General features: G+C 36.2%; 1 protein-coding gene across 5 annotated transcripts in view; it reads left to right on the top strand.

Moving 5' to 3' along the window:
• MYO16 (myosin XVI) overlaps positions 1-13,677 on the top strand; it is a 562,776-nt gene that overhangs the window by 519,896 nt on the left and 29,203 nt on the right. For all 5 annotated transcript variants that reach the window (XM_081047109.1, XM_081047110.1, XM_081047111.1 and 2 more), the window contains one exon: positions 2,671-2,829. In XM_081047109.1, the coding sequence (XP_080903235.1) occupies positions 2,671-2,829 (159 nt within the window). The remainder of the gene's footprint in view (positions 1-2,670; positions 2,830-13,677) is intronic.

Here is a 13,677-nt window from a genome sequence, read left to right as displayed (position 1 = left end):
TCTTCTACCACCAGACATAAGAGGACTGTCGCCGTTAACCCAAGGAGGTTCTCCCTGCTTCCCACCCTTTGGTCATAACCTCTCGTTGTACTGAACACAAAACCTCAAATTCTGCCGCAGTGGTCTCCCCAGCCCTGGGTGATGTGCCCAGCTCCCTTTCTCACATGCCCCTTGCTCCCACGTGCCCATGTCATTAGGACCCTACTATCTGGTCTGTGGAGAAGGCGAGCTCTTCCCTGCTCAGGGTCTTCACAAATGGGGAGACGTTGCCTTCCTACACAGCTACTTCTTTCCCTCCTTTTTCTCTGAGTCTAAATTTGACCTCCTAGAGATGTTTCCTTGAACCTGCATTGCTTGAAAACTTTGACTGCCCACCCTCAATGTCCATTAGTTTTTCTACCCAGCTGAGTGGCCACCACTTTTCATTATGTTTATTTGCTTGTTTGTCTGTTGTCAAAGTGGGCAGTAAGATCCAAGCTGCCTATCTGTGGTATTTATTATTGTATATCCAGCACCTGGTATTGGGCACATAGTAGGCATTCAATAAACAACTGAATTAAAGAATTTAAAAGATAGCATTGAAGAGAAATAAAAGTAGGTGCATGTCTATGTTGTGAAATATCTTTAAAACCAAACCTGATTTACTAATGTTCCAAAGATTACAAATAAAAACGTAAAAAGACAAAATAGAGTTGACCAAATTGAATAGATAGTTTCTCAGTTCTAGCTGGGTTGATAATTGCTTGTTATCATGGTTAAGATGGTTAAGATCACCTGACCTGATATTCTTATGCACGCTGGCTTGACAGAGCCTGTTCCTTCGCTTGTTTTTTTTTTTTTTTTTTAAGTGCAAGAAGTCAGGAGCTGCAGTGGCTCACTGGATCATTTAAATATAAACTCTTCTGCCTGGTTTTCAAAGCCCTGCCTACTTGGGCTTCATTCTGTCTATCCAGCATTTCTTGCTCTAAACCCTAAAACACCTCCCTGTCTGGGAAGCCAGGCTCCTCTCTGTGCTGCACAGGCTTTACTTGTAAATGAGCAGTCACTGTACTGCAGCTGATCTGAACAAGATCCTCTCTGGTGGGTAGGAAGAGACAGGGTTGATGAGTGAAGAACACATTCCAGACAGAGGGAATGCATAGGGCAAAGCACTGAACCAGGAGTCAATATGGAGCATCTGGGAAGATGCCCATAGACCTGTAGTGCTATTTGAGTGTAAGTCTCAAGGGCAAGGGGAGAGAATGTCCAGGAGAAAGAGTTTGAAAGGATGATGTAAAGCCCAGCCTTGGGACACAAGCTCTAGAGGGCTAGCTGGTCTGCTTCCTTCCTCTTTCCCTCTTTTCCTCTTTCCCTCCCTCCTCCCCTCCCGTAGACCCTTCCTTCCTTCCTACCTTCCTTCTTTCCTTCCTTAGAATTTAGGCAACAGCAATTCATTTAAGACTTTCAAGCACGGAAATGATAGAGTCGAATTTGTCTTTTAGTGGAAAACAAAAACTGAACAATAATCCGAATACATAGATAAAGTCATATTCCACCTCTGTCCAGCTGCATGACACTGGGTGACCTTAATTCCCTTTTCAACAAAACAGGAATAACCTCTCTGCCGATCGAGTTCCTGGTTATTGGGATCACGGGAGATAAACTGTTCTACGACTTGTAAAGTATAATAAAGCAAATTATGCTTATTATCCCCTTTGAATAATTTGTTAGCCTACAGCTTCAAAAAGGCCGAGGTACAGACAGCCACAATCTGCTGTGCACGAACAGACAACAGCAGAAGCAGCACGTGTACTTGATTTTGAACAAAAATCCCCCAGTAGGTTGGAGCATTCTTGAGTTCCCTACGGAAGCAAGAGCCAATCCCAGGTACCCTGGGCCAGTCTGAAAGAGGGAACCTGACTCAGGGGGAGGGAGAGAGGGAGGAAGAGGAGTAGAGCAGACCAAGCCTGACTCCATCATGGCAGTTGCGCTTAATTTGTATATTCTGTCCCTCGTAGATCCTGCCTGAGGATAATTCAGTCATTATGGAAAACAATCTATCTCAGACATTGTTCCAAGCCCTAGCACTCGTTATGTTTTACTTTACTATTACTACATAGTTTTTAAAAATCTTTATTCAGCTATTCAGCCTAATTCGGACAGTGATTTCTGTGTTTGCATATCTCAGAGTGCTCAATTTGGGACATGGTGTATAGAATGGGGAAATAGGGTTTTGCAGTTTAGTATTCCTAAATGAATAATAATGCATTTTATAATAATATTGAAAATATATTTCTCATTTTGGTCCAAAGCGGTAAGATTGCCTCAGCTTTACTTAATTTAATAATTCAGAAAACTTCTGAAACATGAACTTATTGCCACACTTCTTTTAAGAAGTAGCCTTCTCTAATGGATAGTGCTATGACAAGTTATTTGACTTATGACATCAAAATTCTGTATGCATATGTTTTAAACTAACAAATTATGAAATTCATTTTCCACTTAGTATTTCCCATTATGTTGAACAATGTCGTGGCAAAATTTGATGCATATTTTTTAGGCCATAACTTTCATTACATATTATTACTAATTTATCATTTCAAATGTAATTAATGTTTTATTTGATAAGTTGTATTGTTTTCTTTCAATATGTCATCAGAAAAGAGTAATATTTTCTAAAATTTGTTTTAGGTTTTAAAACAAACATGAATCTAACTAGCCGAGATAATCCTGGTACATCCGAAATTGCATCAGAGACTCAAGATACGAATGCAAATAACCATGGAATTCAGTTATCTCATTCACTCTCTCCTGCTATCACTACTGAAAATGGAAATTCCGTCTCAAATGGTAAGCACTCTTAAACTCAGAAATAAATGGATAAATTTTAAGTTGCATCAACTTTCTAGGGAGGATGGACTTAAAAATATAAAAATGAAATAGGCTTAAAAACTAGAAAATAGAATATAAATTATGAAACGGTAGGGTATATTGTCACTGTAGGGTATATTGTCAACATCTTATAGGTTAAGTTCAAGAATAAAATTGTGTTCAGGATTAGTTGACTTTTCAGAGATATTTATGGAGTATTTGGCCTGTGGGAACCAGTATAAAATGAGACTTAACTGAGCAGAGGAGGAGATGGATGCCCTAACAATATTTTTAATTTATTAAAAAAATACATATCTTTTTCTCATACCTAAAATGTGTGAAAGAAAATAATATTGAAGATATGGTAAATGCCAAACTGGCTTTAAGTATTTCATTTGAGTGTATCAGTGAATGTATCATATAGAAGTTGGCTTGACTGTATATATCCAACAACTGTGTAATAATGGCTTAAACAAATAATTTATTTCTCTCGCATGTAAAAGAAGCTTATGGCTTCTAGTAATGGCTGATGGGATGATGCAGACCATCCTTTTTATGAAAACATCCAAAAGAGCTGGAAAAAAATTGTTTTGTTTGTTTAAGCTGATGAAAGACACTAGAAAACTACTAAGACAGTGAAACAACTAGGAAGGGACTGAATAAGTGGGTATGAAATGCAATGGAGGCCAAGCAAGGAACCCCATGTATGCTCTAAGGGATGTTTGGGGTACTCACTGAGTCCAAAGAAGGCAGGGTTGTGCTTCTGACTGCCTCCAAGGATTGTGGGGACAGACTTCAGGCCATGGGGTGGAGCTTTGACATGTCCATCCTAAGGGTCAGATGAACTAGAATGAGGAACCACAGCTGAGCTGTGAATCATCTCAATCCTTGAGGTTGGACCAAGGTCTTTGAGGACTGACAGGCTCATAGGTACCTGGGAGGGGAAAAAAAAAAAGATATAGACAGACGATTGATAGACAGACAGACAGATAGACAGATCCCAAAAGATAATTACGGTGTCTTACGCTTCAAAATGTTCTAACAAGCCATTATTCAAATACGAAACTCAACACATAATCAAAAAAGAACCAGGCACAGGAGGACACAAAATAAGCTGAAAAATTACAAGCAGAAATAGAAGTCAATTGTAATATATCCCTGACTGCTCGAAAGATCAGAGTTCAAAAGCACGTTTTTTAAGTATGTTTACTATGCCCAAGGAGATAAAAGAATGAGAATCTCAGCAGAAATGGGAAACCGTAAAACCATGTCAAATGGATATTCTGAAATTAAAAACTGCAGTCATCAAATGAAGTACAACAGAGAATGAGTTTAAAGTTAATTGGACACAATCATTAGAAAATATAAAACTGAGGAAGTGAAAGATAATATCAAGAAAATGTCAAGAGCAAGTTGTAAAGAAACAAAAGAGAAAAATAGAAATTCCAGAAAATGATCTAGAGGCATGAAAGATAGTCAGTGAGAAGGATTATTGGAATCCTAGGAAAAGAAGAAAGAGTACATGGACAAGAGAAGAGATTTGGTGAGAAATGTTAGAGAATTTTCGAATACTGATGAAAGCACCAAGAAACAGATTTAAGTTGGCAGTTTCTTATAAACTTCCAAATACATTTTCTGTGTGACCCACCAAACTCACTCCTGGGTATTTACCCAGGAGAAATGAAAACAGTGTCTACACAAACACCGTCATGCAAATGCATGTGGTACCTTTATCATAATCACCTAAAACTGGAAATAAAGTTTCCTTCAATTGGTGATGGGCTTGTATTAGCTACCTATTTGTGTAAAAATTATCCCCCCGAACTTAGGGGCTAAATACAACAAACAGCTATTACTGCGTAGTTTCTGTGGGTCAGGAATCTGGATGTAGCTGAACTGAGTGAGTGCCTTTGTTACAAAGTCCTTTGTGAAGCAGCAATCAACTCTCAGCCAAACCTCTAGTCATCTTGACACTTGATGGAGGGTACGTTTTCAAGACCTCTCACATGACTACTGGCAGGTCTCAGAAGATCCACTTCCAGGCTCACTCACATGGGCTTCTCCATAAGGGTGGCCTCACAACAGGGCAGCTGGCTTCCTCCAGAGCAAGCAATCACAAGAGAGCCAGAAGTAACACCCATGATGGAAGCGACAGCCTTTACACAGCCTGCTCTTGGAAGGTACATCGAGCAGTTCGGCCACATTCTGTTTATTGGAAGTTATAGATTCAGCCCATTCGATGGGAGGGGATTACGTGAGGTGTGAGTTCCTAGAAGTAGACCCATTGGGAGCCATTTTTCAGGCTGACTCGTACATGGAAAAACTCTGCAATAAAAAACAATGAGCTACAATTACACATGACAAAATAGATAAATCTCAAACACATTGCACTAAGTGAAAAAGCTTAGTGTCAAAAGACTGTAAGTGTGATTCCATTTATATGGCATTTTGGAAAAGGCAAATCTAAGGGACAGGAAACAAATAAGTGGTTGTCAGAATCTGGATGTAGTGGCAGGGGATGGACCACTGTCTTAGTCCATTCAGGTAACAAAATGCCCCAGACTGAGTGGCTGATAAACAGCAGAAAAGTATGCTCACAATCCTGGAGGCTGGAAGACCAACATCAGGGTGCCAGCATGGTTGGGTTCTGGTGAGGGCCCTCTTCTAGGTTGCAGACTGCCAACTGCCCACTTTCACGGTGTCCCCCCATGGCAGAAGGGGCCAGGGAGCTCCACGGCAAACGTTTTATAAGGGCACTAATCCCATTCATGAGGGCTCTACTCTCAAGACCTAATGTCTTCCCAAAGGTCACACCTCCTAATCTCATCACCTTGAGGATTTGGATTTCAGCATAAGAATTTTGGGGAGACAAACACTCAGACAAAGTCAACTGCAAAGGGGTATGTGGTGCTATTGACAAACAGGAATGCTTGTGTTCCTATAAATTCATAGACATGTACAGTTAAGGGTGAATCTTTCGGTCAGTAAATGTTACTTTTGTAAAATAAAAATAAAATTTATTTTTAAAAAATGCAAAACCTAAATAGAATAAATAAAAAGAAGCCTCTCTTAAGCATATCATAGTGAAACACTTGTAAAATAGTAAGATAAAGACTAATCATGAATCTTAAAAGCAGCCAGATGTGTAAAAGTCAAATTACCTTCAAAGGAGCAGCAATTAAAGTCCAATGACAATGTATTTAACGTGCTCAGATAAAATAATTGCCCATCTAGAATTTTATAAACAACAATAACAATAATAATAAAACTCCTGTAAGAATGAAGAAGAATTAGGATTTTTTAGAAAAAATAAAAACTGAAAGAATTTAACACAAGCAGACCCGGAATGCTCAAGGTTCAAGAAGGAAGAAAGGACAATTTTTAAAAGTTAGTGAGGTCAGAAGAAGGTTAAAAAAATATATTTAATGTTATACATTGATAAATCAAACTAGCAGATTATAATTTCAAAGGTAGCCACTGAAAGAATAGTCATTGGGTATATAATTCCCAAACTAATAGAAGGAGTAAAATAGAATAATAAAGTCAGTCAACCCAAAGATGGCAAAAAGGGAGGAAAATAGAAATACCTAAAAGGTAAGACAAACAGAAAGGTCTTAGATGGTAGACATAAAAGCATATATGAAAGCAGTTAATTGAATACCATTAAATTTTAAATTCCTCATCTAGTATAAGTTCACATTGAAGATACATTGATTAATACAATATTTTTAAGCCTAAGATTTCTAAAGAACATATAAAACATGAGGATACTGAAAGTTTAGATGTAGTGGGATAGAAAAAGAAAAGATATGTCATGAAAATATCTAAAAACAGCAATTCTCATCTATTTGGAAAATAAAACTTACATCTTGATTACACACACACAAAAAAATCCCTTTTAACTAATGACAATAAAAATATAACAGAATTTGCAGGATGCTACTAACGTCTTAATCAATGGAAATTTATAGCTTTAACTTTATTGCAAAAGAAGAAAAGCTGAAAATCAGCGTTAAAAATGTCAAGTTAGAAAAGCAACAAATTAAACATCAAGACAATGTAAGGAAAGATGTGATAAAGATAGGACATAAGTTATTGAAATATAAACGAGCAACAAAGCCAAGAGTTAATTCTTTAAAAAACATATCTTTGACACATTAATAAACTGATAAATCTCTTACAAGGGCAATAGAGAAATAAAGAAAGTGGACACAAATAACCAGTGCTAGGGGTGAAACAAGGGGACCTACCACAGATCTTGGAGAAATTAAAAAATAAGAAGAATATATTGTGAACAAATTTATGTCAAAACAAATTTGGAAATTTAGATGGACAGATATGTTCCTCAAAAAACAAAAAAGACAACTAATCAAAATGGAGAAAAGAAATAGGACAGCTAAGTAGTAATGTAATGTTAATTTAATTTGTAATTGAGTACTTTTCTACAAGAAAATCTCTAGACCCAAATGGCTTTTCTGGTAAATTCTCCCAAAATTCTGAAGATGAAATAATGCCAGTGTAACACAAACTCTTCCAGAGAATAGGAATAAAGAAGGATAAGGGGAAAAAAGAACTCTCCCAGTTTGCATAAATAGCCACTTAATTTATGACTAACTTGGCATCGTAGGGCACTTGCGAAAGGATAATCAATTGCTATGCACATGAGGAGAAAAATGAAACTTGACCCCTACCTCACGATACACAAAACAAAACAATTCCTAGTAGACTATAGATCTAAATGTCAAACACAAAATAATAAAAGTTATAGAAGAAAATAAAAGAGAGTATCTTTTTTTACCTCAGAGGTGGGAAAAGAAAGAACTATTTCTTTTTTTGCTATTGTTCAGGTACAGTCATTTTATTATATGCTTTTGACATTATAATCAAATATGTAATTATTATTATCATTTTTCTAAGGTTTATAATTTATACATCTTATCCAAATATAAACAGTAATTCAGAAAATCATCTACTGTACTAAGAAGGATTTTTTAAACAGCACAAAAAAAGAGTACAAACAATACAGGAAAAAATATATATGCATAGAGAGAAAATATTTTCAACATCTTTAACCAACAAAATTGCGTATTCAGTTTACTTAAAAACAAACAAACAAAAAAGATAACTGAATGGAAAATAGGACAGGATACATGAATAAGCACTTAAATAAACATTTTTTAATAGAGTCCAACCTCACTAGTTATTAGAAAAATGCAAATTAAAACCAAGAGGGGATACTACTACACACCCTATAGAATTACAGAACTGAATGACAGAGAGGAGGAACTCTGCAAAGGGATTACCGTAAAGTCAGGACAATGATTTATTTCATATGGAGGAGAAAAAGCCACTAGTGATTTGTAGAGAGAATGACAGGCGGCTTCTGGGTAGCTAACAGTGTTCTATTCCTTGACTTGGTAGTTACAATTCCACAATTTAAAAGTACTCAGGGAGAGAGAGAAAGAGCGAGGAAGAGAGATTTCAGAACGGATGCTGGATACCCAGCGTTGTGGAACTTCATGGTTCTCGGAGATTTGGGCTTCACCCTCCTATCTCTTGCTGCCCTCGGGGTCAGTGTTGGGAATGTAGGTTTTCAGCTGAGCATATTGCTGACCCAAAGATGTTCATTGCTGATTTACTAAGAAGGAGGGGAAGAATGGACATTAAAACTAGCCAGGGCAATTTTAATCACAAGTCACACTTTGTTGAGGAGTAGTCTGACAGTGGGTAGATAGTTGGATGGGGCAGGTTTGTTTCAACTTAGCATTAAGTTCTCCAGAGTAATGTGGGAATGTTCTGTTGGCTCAGGACAAAAGATTGTTATAATCACAGGGAGAGAGAGGTTGAGAGAGAGAGAGAGAGAGAGAGAGAGAGAGAGAGAGAGAGAGAGAGAAACCCAAGTATTTATAAATCTTACCCCAACATATTAAGCAGAGATTACATACTCATATAATGATTAGAAGTATTTGGCTCACAAGGAGGCTTTGTGGTGTGTCATGGGGGGGTGAGGGAAATGATTCCAGTAAGATGCAGAAGGATTTTCAGACCAGCAATAAAGACATCCAGAAAAAAGAACTGTAGTTACCAAAAAGTTATTACTGCTAAGAACAGACAAAAGTTTAGCAAATAATGAGATAGTCTCTCAGGATCCCCAAGTATTGGCCTGTCTTAGTATTTTCTCTTCAATGATGTTAGCAGCTTTCTTTAAAATTGCATCATTTCTTCACGTGGCATTTATAATTTTATACAGTTTATAAAAATTACGCATGCTCTATTTGACAATTTGGACCATACAGGATAGAATAAAGAATAAAAACTACCATCCGTTCTATTATCTAGAAGTACTATAAATATGTCTAATATTCCACTGTGTCAAATTTTATTTTTTCATATAAATATATGTGCATGTCTACATAACATGTTTGGTTATGTTTTTATAAAGTTTGAGTTATACTACACACATAGTTTTAATAATATGCTTTTCTCCCCTTAGGAATATCATATGATTTATCTCTGTGTCAACAAATACAGATCTGCATTAGAGCTAGCCATTAATGGTATTGGTTGCATAGCATTCCATTATATAGGACTATTATGAACTAAAATAACCAATCCTTATTTATCGGATATTAAAATTATCTCCCAATTTTCCACTCTTAAAATAGCACTGAGTGTTTATGATGTATTACTCCAACTTGATTAAAATAGGCATTTTGTAAAACTTTCCATGTTAATGTGTAATGTTCATATTTTTGTGTTTAGATAGAAATATTGAGATATAATCTTTTTAAAACAAAAATTTCTGAAATCTCTGGTGAGAATCCTTTGTGAGGAGGTAAGTTTAACAAAAACATTGTATGCCCTTATATTCAAATTGAATCTTCCTAAAATAATTAAAATGGAATGTGAGTAACAGTAATAGGCATCAAGTATATGAGAGGAGAATATTTCACAAAGGTTGTATATCGAGTAAGAAGGTGATTAATTCCATTTTTGCTTGGAAGATTTAAGGATAGCCACTAAACAAAAATGAGAATTTAAAATATACTGGAATGATCAAAACTGAATACACAAATATTTTAGAAAGATGGCCATATGCCTATCACTTTTGCTAAAATTTCACTTCATGGCATTCTCCCTAGTTTACCTTGGATGATGGATATCCTACCATAAAGAAAGAAAATAGAAACTTCCTTTCACCAAAATATTTAATTTGTCTGTGTTTTGATTCAGAAGGCAAAAGCTGTGGCTTGGGAAGTGGTCCTAGCAAACAATATAAGAAACTGTGATTCTTACTCCAAAAATCAAAATAAAACCAAAAACCAACAGAACAAACAAAAACCCCTCTAGACCAAAATGGAAATTTTTGTGTAATACATTCCCTGAAATTCATACTATAAAATTACCTCTCCAGGAATATCAGGCTTCTAAACTCCAACATAGTATACTTTCAAACCGTACAACACAGATGTTTATGTTGTCCCTTAAATGCTTATAGGAACCAAATTTTAAAATAAAACTAGTTCTGTGTTTTCATTAATTGAAGAGCACTTGAAAATCTCAAGAGTTACATGTACAAAAGGAAAATTACTTCAATTGAGTTTTTAATCTTTCAAAGCCACTTGACGTGTTTGTGTTGATCTACTTTGTGAACACCGTGAACTTCTGGGTTCCTAAAACCTTCTTATGATTATTATAATATCTGGCACAATGCCCTTGATACTTAGGCACTCAGTAAGCATTTACTGATTAAAACAATGTTGCATATTGCAATGAACCAGTAAGTCCTATGCAGAGGGCAGAGTGACAAAATTTCCCCTACTCAGTGTGATAAAAAGAACAAATATTACACCTGTGCAACACATGGTATATACTTCATCATTATAATTCTTAAGGCAATTATCAGTACTGATTCATAATTCACAACATGCAGTTAACGTACTTTCCCAATAAAGGCACCAGATAGAAATAAAGGTTTAAAATAACTTGAAGTTCTAATTGAATCAGAAATAGTGTTATTTTCTAGGAAACGATTTCTCTCTTGAATGCCAGTATCTGCATGCTACCTCTGCTTCCCAGAAATAATTATCTGTTTGTTCATTTGCTGAAATATAGTTATGTGTGGGTAATTATAGCTATCACTTACTTTAATTGCCATCCTTTTACTGATGTGAACACTGACTTTTTTGTATACCTAATTATTCCCTGGACTTGTGGTTATTTATCATTGGATTAGAGAACAGTTTTTAGTGTTCGAACGTTTTAGCTATATGAAGCCAAATATTGTGAATATAAAGATGTTTATTTTGTGGGGAAATACAGATATAAGAAATTCCAACTAGGGCATTTTATGCTCAGTATGATTTTCTTTCTTGCTAGTCAATGAATATACGTTTTATTGCTAGACATTGGCAAAAATGGCAGTTAAAGAATACAGTTATTATATTTGAATTTTTACACTTATCATTCTGTGGATTGTCTCTTTTTATTTGCATTATGTTTATCCTCACTACACAGTAAAGATTATCAGAGGGAAGGCCTGCGTGAGACCATTTGCAGGACCAAGAATTCTGCATTCTTTGCATAGTCTCAGCACCATATTGAATTTAGTGCTCCTGGAGTGCCAAAGCACGCTGATTCTGGGAACATCAAAGAGTGGCTTTCATCTGCTATGCCTCAGGATAGATCCAGACCATTGGCAAAGGAGCCTCTGGTTGGAGCCTACAAAATATATTCATGTATACATTTTATAGCTTCACTTTGTTTACGGGAAGTGTATAGATTCTTTGGAACTCATACGGTTGTCTGACTCAAAGGCTAACTGCCAGAGGAAGCAAGCTTTCACTTGACAATCTGGAATATTGTGCAATTATCTATTTTTGAGCAACAGAAGGTAGCTCTGCAAAGAAAGCAAACTCCTCAGGCATTTAGAAAGTCCTGCCTCGCTCCTCCTTCTAGTTAAAAATATTTGGCAGTCGTATTAAATACTTTCTAATTTGGACTTTATTTAATTAAATTTCCTCCACGGTGGTTGAGAAGTCAGGGTTGAAAATGGTTGGAATGAAATGCTGACTCTGCGGTTCCTTTTCTCTGTTGTGAGTGCACTGTTCTCCCTTCTATTATTAGTCTCAAATTCTTGGAGTCATCCTTCAGTCTGATTTTCTTGCCTCTTATACCAACACGTTCTCTAGTATTCTTATTGGGTGTACAAAGCCTGCAAAGGCTCAAGTGGAAGAACATGAAAATCGTACTTCCAACTTAAGTTTCTTATTAGAATTGCACTATTCCTGTTAGCCTGGGTTCAGATCCCATCTCTGTGTACAATCATTCTGTGCTGGAAACCACCCTCCCAATGGAAGTCAATAAATGAGTGGATCCAGGTTAACCTTAAATGCCATTCTCTCCGCCCATCCCAACCAAACAAACAAACCAAAAAAAAAAAAAACAACAGGGATCTTCAACCCTGGGGGAACATACAGTGGAATTTTCTATCCCCAAGACTTTGGGGCTTGTCTGGAGCCTTTGCATAATAGTGTTCTCCTTAGCGGCATGAGGAAATCCTGGGTATGTTTTTGGTGGGTTTTTTTCCCTTTAAATCCTTATCAGTTAGGGACACAAGCTCAAGAATTTACAGGTGAATTGACTTTCTGGAAATTTTTTAAATTTCTGGAAATTTTTAAAAGATAATGAGTAGATGAAACAAGATTGAAATAATGAAAAGTTCAAAGCTTGATGCTGAGTATGTGGAGTTTCACTGCCTGTTTCCTTTACTTTTAGATGGGTATGAAATTTCTATAATAAAATGTTTTGAAATATATGCCATCTTGATAGGTAAATTTTTGTAGTCTTATGTATTTCTTTGAATACTTAATGAAAATGAGCATATTTAGTATTTGGTGGTCATTTATATTCTCTTTAATTTTCTATACACATTCTTTACCCATATTTTAAAATATGAGGGTAAGACCTTTATTTTGATTTGTAGAATGTTTTAAGAAAAATAAAGCTTTCTGTTTAGTGTATTTAAATGTTCTATATTGTTTTTAATTTGAATTTTATTTTTATGATATTTTAACATATATGTATTTTTAATGTTTGAATAAAAACATTCATCCTTTTTTTTTTCCCTTCACGGTTTGTGCCTTTGGTATCATTTTTAGATCATTTGCCTTAACAAAGTACTGCTTCCAATATGGCAGGAAAATAAAATACTGTGTTTGTCAAAAGAAAAATATCCTGCCCTCTGACCTCCTTTGCTTCACTTCAGTGCTTCCCAGCTATTACTGTATCTAGTTACACTTCCTTGGTATATTAGCCGTACGGAGGTTCTCTCACCTATTTTCTACAACTGTCAAGGATTTCCTTCACCCCACACTTTTCATTCCAGATAGTCTCCTCACCTCCTTAGGAAGAGACTATTCATGCCGAGTTTCTCTGGCACCCCTCTCTTCTACCTCACTCTTCTTCTGTCATCACCTGGATCTCCATTCCCACATATTCACCTCCCCCAAATTGAAGCCATCTGTCCCTATTCTGTTGACCCTGCCACAGATTCTGGGGTCAATGATTTCTTTGGTCAACAAGTAAGAAACACCTTTTAACTTACCATTTAGGTAAAATGGTGTCACATCCCATCTTAGAAATCTACAGTGCTACCCATTGCCTACAAGTATTGTCAAATTTCTGTGAAATGTTATATAAAGTCCTTTAACATCTGACCTGCTTTACCTACCAACACATTCTCCAGGTTTCTTTCTCTGGCCATACTGTCTTATAGGCCAATCCCCTGGATACAGAGCACCTTCCTCACATTTCATTGTCTTATCT

Source organism: Rhinolophus hipposideros, assembly GCF_964194185.1.
Source record: "Rhinolophus hipposideros genome assembly, chromosome: 4".
NCBI lineage: Eukaryota > Metazoa > Chordata > Mammalia > Chiroptera > Rhinolophidae > Rhinolophus > Rhinolophus hipposideros.
Note: the sequence above shows the minus strand (reverse complement) of the source record. Positions and strands in the feature narration are given on the sequence as shown.